The 11,093-nt window shown below is 28.0% G+C and overlaps 1 protein-coding gene across 1 annotated transcript; it reads right to left on the bottom strand.

Moving 5' to 3' along the window:
* Positions 1–2,566: 2,566 nt before the first annotated feature.
* On the bottom strand, positions 2,567–7,961 carry LOC124819293 (uncharacterized). Its single transcript, XM_065817029.1, has 3 exons — positions 7,654–7,961; positions 4,639–4,736; positions 2,567–3,460 (listed from the first exon to the last, which is right to left on the bottom strand). Exons 1-3 carry the CDS (start codon positions 7,803–7,805, stop codon positions 2,724–2,726), a joined length of 987 nt encoding a protein of 328 aa, XP_065673101.1. The 5' UTR covers positions 7,806–7,961; the 3' UTR covers positions 2,567–2,723.
* Positions 7,962–11,093: the final 3,132 nt, after the last annotated feature.

Here is an 11,093-nt window from a genome sequence, read left to right as displayed (position 1 = left end):
AAATTTTTTGATTAATAATAGAAAGAGGCATCCTTCTTTAAAACAGCCCTGGGCCCCAAAAAGTCCTGATCCACTACGGCATATTGCCATAATATATTATAATTTATATGTAATCTAGGAATAAAAATGTGCAGGGAAAAGCTGTTAGCTAATTGATGGTATATTTTTCTGTCATATGCCTTCAATTGTTCTGCATAAAAAATCGTACACATGAATAGGAAGGAACCTTGACGTGGTTCATGTGCTTTAAACAAATACCTTCCAGGCAGATACTTTTTAAACTTTATACTGAGGAGGTGGTATAATTTCAATTCAATTTAAATTTATGGAAATTTTTTATAGAAAAAAAATGTCCCAAATTTGTAAGGATTCTAACATATATAACAAAAAAATTTGACACAGTCATAAAACTCTAGTGTGACAGTAAACAGGAAGAGAGGTCATAATAAATAAGGTGGAGTGAGAATGTTTTGAAAAAATGAACTCGGGTAGATGGGAAAAAGTTACTAATTGATAAATTAGTAAAGGAGGGGGGGGGGTTCTTCGGCGCCTGACAGTAGTTGTGAATGAAAGGATATGGGGTTGGAAAACTGGTTAAACTTTTTACACAAAAATGTCACCAAAGGAGAAATAAATCCTAGATCCGCCCCTGTTTTAATTAGGCCAAAAGAGCATCTTCTGGTGATCCAAATGTCGGGGCTTTTTTTTGGTGACTTGTCATATATATATATATATATATATATATATATATATATATATATATATATATATATATATATATATATATATATATATATATATATATATATATATATATATATATATATATATATATATATGTATATATATATATATATATATATATATATATAATAAAATACTATAAAGAAAACTGAAACTTTGTACAAGTGAACATATATATGTAACATAAATATGTTCACTTGTACAAAGTTTCAGTTTTCTTTATAGTATCTTAGTCCTGATTGTATCAAATTCTACCGGACTATGAACTCATCTTCTGAAGACTTAGTTTAATTATAAGTGTTTAATTATAATTATTAGTTTAATTATAAGTGTTTATATTTGTATTGTAATGGTTGCTACATATACGATTCCCAATGGACAATTAATACGATTTGCTCTTTGGAGCAATAATGATTGCAACACTACAATTTCTTTGGACATTATTTTACGCGCGAAGGAAATTGTATAATTCATTTGAATGCGTTTAATAGACGTTGCGCTAAACTTTTGAGATGATCACGCAATCTTTAATTAAATTACAAATTATTTTATTGTTAACATTTTATGTTTCAAAACGTTTAATTTTTTAGTTATTAACAAATAAAAGCATAGTTTCGCGCGCAAAAATAAAATCAGCCAATAGTGTTTTAGAATTTTATTTTAAAGCTTATTTTTGTAATAGTTCTTAGACTCAATTATAAATTCAATTTCAAATTTGAATATGATATTGTTATCAATATGATATATTGATAACATTCGAATCTCGAATTTGAATTTCAAATTTTGTATTCAATTGATCAGAATTTGAAATTAAAAATCGAATTCAAATTTGAAAATTTGAATTCGAATTTAACCTCAAACTTGGAACTTAGTCGAATTTTTTCAATATATATTCAAATTTCGCCCAAGTTTACTTAAAACATTTATTTATATTTTTTTCCCGCACTGCAATCTTTTGAAACTTTTCCACGTCTTCCTGGATCGTTTATCTGACTCATACAACCTTCAACTTTTCAAGCCTTCTGTCAACTGTTTCCTAACTCTTTGACTCTATTTGTTTTTAAGTAACTTCCAGTTTAATCGTGCTTGCTTTCAATCTTTTTGGAAGTAAATTAGATTTAAAAAAAGTTGCGCTGTCTCTACTGACAAGTCTTATGAATACAGCTAAAGCCTTTAGCTGTATTCAATAATTGTAATATTTGTTTCATATTTTTTTAACTGCTTATTAGTTTTTTTACGATTTCGGTTTTCGTTTTCTTTTTTTAACGCTTCACAGGTATCCTTTAATGTACTTATTTCTTTTAGTAATCCATCATTCTGCATTCATCAATTCGATCATTAGTCAGTTTTAAATCAGCACTTATTAATTTTAATATATCTTTTTGTTGCTTAAGGACCTTTTCTTAAAACAAATTTTCGAACAAATTTGATCGAGACCTTGATGATATGTTTTGAATTCATTTTTTTTTTTAAATGCAATAATTTCAATATAAATAAATAAAAACTTGCAATATCAGTTTTTATCTTTTTTTTTAAATAATTTATGCTTTTTTATTAGCAAGAAAATACATGCCCGATCGCTTTCGTGTCAGGCATCTATACTTATTTTTAGTTATTGATAAGTATTTGTTAACTGTGATAAAATTAAAAAGAAAAACACGTACGCACTTATTTTAAAAAAAAAAAAAAAATTTAAATAAGTACGTACTCTTATATTCAATGCCTCGCCCATCTCCCATACGCTTATGAACGCCATTTAAAGCACTTAAAGCTATTTAAATAAGAAGCACTTAAAGCTATTTAAATAAGAAAAACAAAGGTAATTCATAGTTTAGTTTATTTTTACAATAAAAAATACAAAATTTTAAAAACCCAAAATGCTGTATACGTTGCATTAACGTTCAACGGTTGCATTATTGTTATGTCTGGATGACTTAATTTCCTAATGTTACTCCTTTAGAAGCATATTCATATGGTAATCATATTTTAGGAGAAGAGCAACAACTACAATGATCTGAGTTAAAAACTGAAAAACTACGATTTGCATATAGATCAGACGCAGAAGAATTAGAGGGTTCATGCCGTAGTGGATAGGAGTTATACTGCTCTTGGTGATGCAGACGTTCATAGGAATATTGACTAGAGGCATTTAGTTGGGTCTGAGGTTTGTCAGTTGTGTAGTTGTTAAATTCAAAATCCTGTATATTATGGTGTAATCTTTCGGTATAACGCAATTGCCTAGGTGCATTTAATAAGTAATGATAAATCTGTTCCGGTTGAGGATTTATTTCTTGATTGAAAGATTGAAGAAGAGTTTCTGCAGAAGCAATAAAATCGTTATTATAGAAGCTGATGACATCATTAATGATTGCAATAGGAATATATGGAAACATTTTTGAAAAAACTTGCATTATCCTCTTGCTGTTTTGAATATCATCTACCTTTTCATAGTGCTTTTTCTGCAAACAAAAATTCTCAAAGTTATTAGCATCTACTTTCTTTAGTATGGAGCATTCACCCTCCCTTTGATATAGCTCATTGTTCACACTTCCCTCGTCATTTCGAATAAAAGAAGAAGCGATTGTTGAATAAGCAGGTTGAGCAGGTAATACTGCCGTATCTTCAGAGCTATCTTTTGGAAGAATACGTTGAAATAACGAACGTTTTGAATCTAAATTAGTACTTGATTCTATCTGTGAAATTCCATTGCAATAATCTAAATCAAATATTAAAAGTATTTGAATAACTATTTAAAATTATTAAAATAAATGCTGTGTCTTATAAATTACATTATATTAAGGATAAATTGCAGCGCCTAAATGCTTAACCACTGCCATAACAATCAAAGTAAAATCAATATTTTAACTATATTTAGCCCTCTCCCTAATCTTTGCAAATAATATAAACGCATTCCCTCTTAGTCCGTTAAATGTTTAATATATTGCCCAACATATTAATTGCATAGCCGATGTTAAAGTGGCATATATTAAGACATAAAATCATTTAAATGTAAAACATTGGTAAAATTTTTTAAAAAAATTAATAATATAAAAATTTTTTTTTGCAAGTTTTGTGATAATATTTTAAAAATACTTTTTATAATAATGGTTGTTTGATATTGCTTTAAAATATTTTTTCTTCGTTCATTTTTTATCTTGCTAGAGTCGATAAAAAAACTTTTATTTTATGCATTCACACATGTTAATACAGGTATACACACCAATACAGGTTAAGTGCCTCTTTGCTACAGCACTTATTTGAAGAATGCTAATGGAGTTAGGTCAAATTAATGGAGATAACGGGTGATTACTAAAAATTCGGACTTTTATGGGCAATTACTCCCATAGTTTTTATGGTAGAGATTAAATAAAACTATCATTAAAAAGAGTTTTTAGTTATTTATTTATTCTCAACACGTTTGATTATATCATAGCTAGTGCTTCTTGGAATTTTTTCAGCATTGAAGTGAGCTACTGTGAACTTTTTACCTTGCAATTTATTATTCAAATAGAAATCGTAAATCCGTTTTTCTTACCTCTTCTTGCTTGGCCATCATTATTTTCTTAATTATTATTAATTATCCAAAAACAAGTAAATTAACTTATAGAGAGTTAAATAAGCTCTAAAATGGATATATGAAAAAAAAAGATTTAGCTTGTGGCATTTAAAATTCAGTTAAAGTTAGTCCGGATTTTTAGTAACCACCCGTTAAATTGTTGTTTTGATGTTTTTTTAATAAGCTATATCAGTTTGACAAAAAACTATCTAATTTAATATTATTTATGGGCTTTAAAACTTTTTTATTAATGTTAAAAAAATAAAATAAATAAGACTTATCAAACATGAGACTTATCAAACATGATAAAACATATAAAAAAAGTGAAAGCAAAGTACTTCTTCTCTGCATCATCTGCCTTCTTTTTAACGCCAATTGAGCTGCCATAAGTCGCTGTCTTTCATAAATGAGAATGCATTTCGTGCATTTGCATAATCTAAAAATAAAATTAAAAACAGATTGGTTGTCGACGTTAATATATATATAAATAGACACCTTGTATTTATAAATCTTGTTTGCAATAACTTAAGTGTTGATATTTTACCAATTTATGTACGTTGATTTATGTATTTCATACATAAATCAGCGTTCAAAAATTATGGTCTTATAAAATGTGTAATCTCCTCTAATTGAGGGGGTTCAAAGTAGGAGTTCAAAGTAGGAGGGGGTTCAAACTCATAATATTAAAGATCATAATTTTTGAGCGTTAAAAGAATATTGAATGAAAATTAAAATTTATCAATGAATATAAATTTAGTTAAGATAAGTGAAAAATTTATTTAATCAACTTTAGATTTTTTGTTCCCAGGGTCCAATCATCGCAACTTTTTGCAAAACGTCCTTATTAATAAGGACCTTATTAAAAGACCTTGAAGCGTCTTTATTAATATGCTTAATATAATTGACATATTTTATTTAACTACTTTGCATTTGACTTATGTCAAATATATTTGACACAAGGTTTAATTATAAAAATGTTTTGAGCTTGCTCCACGCCTGGAAGTTAACTGACTTAAACATTAAAAAAAAGCTGCATCCACCCCTATGTTTTGAGTAGCTTTGAAAAAAATAAATAAAACAGAATTATCGAACATATAGAAACAACTTTGATCAGAAACAAGTTAAAATTAGGAGGAGGCAGGGGCCACTAGACACCACTTTTGCCTTTAAGCAACAAGTTTATATTATTATTTCTGTAACTTTTTTAAACTGATGATTTGCACAAACTGAGATCTTCCGTCAGTATTTGCGTAATTTTGTTAATTTTTTTTAATTTAATGTTCGATCTTGAAACTTTCGTTAACATATACAATAATATAGTAACGTATACGTTCGTACGTAGTTTGTTTAGTAATTATATTTGTTGACATTATTATCGACGATTAAAAATGTAATATAAATTTTCTTAATTATTAAGAATGTTCAATTTTTACATTTATTTTTGGATAGAAACTTTTATTTATTTGATCAAGTGTCAAGTGTCATGCCAACAAAAAAACAGTATTAAATAGAATATTTAAAACATCAGAAATAAATTAACGTGTTCCAATTAAACAGCTCTTGTTTATGGAACTGCTAAATAATTATCAGTAAATGAATTTTTTTATACAAAATATTTGGTACTAAATGCGAACTCTTTTTATGCAAACCACAACCTTGGTCCTAAATAATGATGCAATCTTTTACTAGTTATTATTAAAGCTATAATTACCATGTCCCGAACGAAACCCTCAGTTGATGTGTGTACGTTTATTTTTGCCTATTCTAAATTCTTTACATTGTAAACATTCGAATTCTAAAACATAACGCTACAAGCGTTCGAATGTTTATTTTTGTGTTTTTAAAAACTTTTGCATTTAAAATAACAACAATAATATCAACAACAAGCAATTTATTAACTATTTATGATTATTTTTAGTACAGTAATAAAAATGAAAATAATAATAATAGATTAAAATAAGAATTATAAAAATATAATAAGATTATAAAATTTATAAAGAGTAATTCAAATTATAATTATAATCAGGGCCGGCGACAGGGAGGGGGAGTGAAAGGGACATATGTACCGGGCGACAGATATCCAAGAGGCCCAAATGAAAAGAAGACACTTAAAAAAAAAAGTCCTTCATCTATAATATAGGGAAATTTTGATAAATAAAGGCGCCAATTAGGCCTGCTGTCCCAGGCGGCGTGACGGCTCTTGGCGGCCCTGATTATAAATAATAATAAATTACAAAATAACTACAAATAAATAAAAAATTAAATAATAATAAATATAATAATAGTTTTATACCAACAAGATATTGATTTACAAAAATGATGTCACTCATACAGAAGTCTGATGACATCAATTTTTAAATATAATATGATTATTAATAAGTATATAGACATAGAACATACTTTAAAAAATAAATATGTTAAAATTATAATTTACATATAATAATAATAAAAGATGGAAAAATAAACAAACAAAAAAATATTGACAATAATTGTATTAATAACAATAAAAAAATCAATGCTATATTTTAATAATAAGAAATAATAATATCAAAAAGTTTGAATAAAATAATTTTTAAAACTTTTAGAATTTGGGCTTTATAACCAAACCCTGACCATTAGGGTCAGGGTTTGGGTTTTTAAAGTTCGAACCTACCGGCGTCTCCGCTTTAGTTTCGCATTTGGAAAAGAATTTATAATAATCTTTCATAAAATAAAATTCATAATTCTTAATTTGTATTACAAAAATTTGTATTATAAAATTCCTGTTGTCATCCGCGAGCAGAAGTTATTGCGAAACGTTTTAAAAACTTAAAAAAGAAACCCATACACTTATAAAAGCATTTTTAGAATAGATTTTAGAAAAAGAGTGCAACGGATTTAAATAGGTTTTAAAAGCAGTAACGTTAGTTTTTAATTATTATTAACTAAATTGTTACTAACAAACAATTAAATTCCAAAAATGGGTTTATTTATTTTAAAAAACACATGAAGTAAAATGTTAAATGTAATAACATTTTAGTTTTTGAATGTTTAAATATAATTAATAATATATAAAAATTCTGTAGTTTAATCAATTAACAATTTACTTAAGGCATTGCAAAAAAAAAAAATAACTGTTAACTTTCTTAACTTTTATTCGGAAACATTTCACTAATTATGTCGAATATAAATATTTTCAATAAAAGTATCACATGGGAATCCTGTATTAAATGCGCAAAAAAAGTCGTATAAAAAAACTTACTGTGTAAAGTATATTTCGACGACAAAACGTTATACTTGTAACAAGCGTAGTTTTTATATTTTTGAATTAATAAATTGATAATTATATCATCTAAACAACTCATTAGACTTACTTCCATAAACAACTTTTTTTGTGACCTTTTAGACGGACATTTTGACCATGATTTCGACAACGAGAACATTTTGGTGGCTCTTTTGCTTTTTTTGGATTTTCTGGAGATGTTATTAAGATATCTTTGCTTTTTTTAAACTTGTTTAAAGCCATTAGTAGTTCGTTGTTTCCACTGCAAATTTTATACTTTTTAAACGCTTAATTAAAGTTAGCCTTTTTTCGAATGTTGTTAGAAATTCCGCTTCTGGAATGGAATGCCTAAGTTTCCACGTGCTGAACAAAAGAATTACGGGCTCGAGTAAAGAAGACTTTCTACTAAGCTCTGTGCTCATTAAACCGTTTATATCATTATTTTTCGTAAAAAAAAAAAAAAAAGATTTAGTTTAAATTAAAAATTCCACTAATTAAACTAAATCTGTTTTTTTTGTTGTTGTTTTTAATTTAAACTAAGAAATACATATAAATTATATAGAGATTTATAATTTATATTTTTTAATATTTTATAATTTAGTTTTATAAGTTATAAATTATATAAAGATTATAGTTATGTTAGAATTATATAAATTATTACAAAAATATTAAAAAAATCAAAAACATTAAACTATATTTAATATTTTTGATACAATTTAATAAATGTTGATTAAGATTTGTATACTTATACATTCGAATATCTGTATAACATGAATGTAATGAAAACCAAACATTTGCGCGTTCAAATATGTGCGAATATAAAAATGTTTTGTAAAAATATATCGCTATTAGACCCTGATAAAAAGAACAGTCCTAAGTTTTTATTAAAAATTTAAAGAAGTTTAAAATTTACAACAATTAACGATCTCCTAAAATAAGCGGGTTGTTAAATCGACAAATCCCTTATCCAGATTTGATAATGCCTCCTAGCGGCAAAGCAACGTTCTAGGCCGACTTTTTAGAGAGATGGAAGCTATTACCGGATACCTTCAAAATATTTTTGAAAGCAAATTGTTCTGGTCTTCACCTCTCAAATAGTATCCACATCCAGGGTTTTTTTTCGTGACAAAACGTTTTGAAGACCAACGCCAATACGGAGATGGAAGCCATTAGTGGCCGCCTCCAGACGAAATTTTTGAAGCGAAAGGATTTGGAGGCTGCCTCCAGTGGCTTCTGCCTGCTAGCTGACAGCGGCCACAATTGGAGGTGAATTTTTGGCTCCCGCCGGTGGAAGTAAGGAATAACATTTTCACGTTTGTTATTAAGTTAATAAGTAGTTTAAATAATAACTAGGAGCATATATAGTGGATCCATGATTAAAAAAATGCAAAAAAATAATGTTTTTTTCTATTATTATTGTTTTTATTAGAAAAACTATCATTCAGAAGAAAGTATTTTTATTTAATGTTTACATTAAAAACCTGTTTAAAACAATAGATTTGTCATCTTTTTGTACATACGCGCATAGCAACCACGACTGGTTGTTAATTTCTTTTTTTTTTTTGTCTCCTATAAAAATCTATATAATTGATATATTTACTATGTTTTAAAATATTCAGCTTTATTGTTTTAATCTTAGATTGCTCAATAAACATTTTTATATTTATATGAATTTTTTTTTTTTTTGCGTTTTTCTTCATTGTTTTTTTTTTTCGAATGTAGTAATCTTAGAACAACGAACGAAATCCGCATATAGTTAAACGTTCAAGTTTCCAGGAGTTGTTTATTATACTTTAAATTAGTGTATAAAGCAGATTCTTCATTAGAAATAATTTTTTTTATTGAAAAATTTGTGTTTCTCTGTCAACTATTAGTCAAAATCTTTAGATTGTGCACTAAATTAGCTGCCATTATGAAACGAAATAAAAGTATAAAATAATTCTGCTTCAGGCACTCTATCAATGTGTTGCCTCCAATTTATAACAGCAAGGTCGTAGACAACTTTTTTTGATGTTTGAGCTAAACAACTTTGAAACATGAAGAAAACTCCTTATTCAAGTATGTTCATATAGATGAGGAATAAGGATGCTATATAAAAAATCGCGGTGATCGGAGACTGGGAACAACAAAAAACCCGAAAGATTAGCCAATTAACAATTCTTTCTAAATAAAACACAAATAATTTATTTACATAAGAATTTAAATTTAAACAACGTCATTAAAAAGCATTGCAATATTCAGTTAAGAACCAACTTGGAGGTCTACCATATTTAAAATCGTTGCGTAATGCGTGGTCGTATGTTGTACAGCGCGTGTACAACCACCACCAATTATTGTAATTTTTGCCGCAGTAACAATTCTTTCAAAATACTGCATTCGTTGTTCCATAATCCCAGCACCGAATACAGGTGGAATGCGAATAACATTTTTAACGTTTATTTTTATTTTGGATCAGATAGCTTCCACTGGGTTTAAAATTGGGCAGTAGGGTCCTAATCGTAACAACTGCGCCGGTGAATTTTCAAACACCCTTTCCAAACGAGTGTGCCATGGAGAATGTCTGTTACGACGACCAAATCCTCTAAATGATTCCCGGATGTAACCCACTAGTTAAACAAAGCCAACATCCGCAAATGATCCTCTGCGAGTTTCCATCATGGCGACGTTTGTTGTTGATATAGCTGCAATCAAATGTATGTTTGCACCTTTTGAAGAAGGTGTTTTCATTATTGCTCTTTTCCCCTGTTTGGAATGTCCTTGCGTTTTTCTACACAAAAAATTAAAATTTTTTTCATCCAACCAAACTATCTGATGACCATTTGTGATGTGTTCGTTAATGTTCCGTTTGTTCCTCGTTTGTTTTCATTACTATTCATTGTAGTAGGTTCCTTGTGCACTTTTTAAATATAAATAGTCTGCCTTCGAGGTAATTGCCAATTGTGGTTGTGCTGACGTTAATATTAAATTGTCTTAATTTCCTTGTTTTAATGGCCACCAATGTCAACTGACAGTCACTTTCAATCCATTTTAATGTTTCTTCGATTTGATCATCGGTTAATTTTTTTGGTTTAAAACCACCTCTTCTTCCGATAAAATTTAAATTTCCGTTGCGGATCCAATTGTATGCTGTCTTATATTTGACAGCTAAAGTTTGAGCCAGAGTCACCCAATCGTCGTTCCGCTCAGCACATTCAATTACTCTTCTTCTACCATTCGATGAAGACTAAAGATAATGTTTTCTTTCAACTTGTTCAGTTGTATGTATTTCATGTCTACAAATTGAAAAAGATGGTTCTGGTTGTTCCAGAAGTGGTTGTAAAGAAATTTGGTGAAATAAATGCTTGCATGGATTCAATTTAATAACAGACTTTCTATTTATTGTGTATTGACAAATAACACAACAATCTTTCAATTCCATTACTGTATTACTGTATTATTGGTGCATACAAATAACTTATTAAAATACATGTCCAAGAAGATCATTTATAATGACCTTTAAGCTTAGATTGAATTCGCAATTACAAATAATGT

This window comes from Hydra vulgaris, chromosome 14 (assembly GCF_038396675.1).
Source record: "Hydra vulgaris chromosome 14, alternate assembly HydraT2T_AEP".
In the NCBI taxonomy this organism is placed as follows: Eukaryota; Metazoa; Cnidaria; class Hydrozoa; order Anthoathecata; family Hydridae; genus Hydra; species Hydra vulgaris.
Note: the sequence above shows the minus strand (reverse complement) of the source record. Positions and strands in the feature narration are given on the sequence as shown.

Coding starts and splice junctions, on each gene's coding strand:
- LOC124819293 (XM_065817029.1), bottom strand. CDS start 7,805: ATGGCTTTAAACAAGTTTAAAAAAAGCAAAGATATCTTAATAACATCT. Junction 4,737..7,653: donor AAAAAAAGTTGTTTATGGAA/GTAAGTCTAATG, acceptor TTTTATTTTTAG/ATTATGCAAATGCACGAAAT. Junction 3,461..4,638: donor GCAGATGATGCAGAGAAGAA/GTACTTTGCTTT, acceptor TATTTGATTTAG/ATTATTGCAATGGAATTTCA.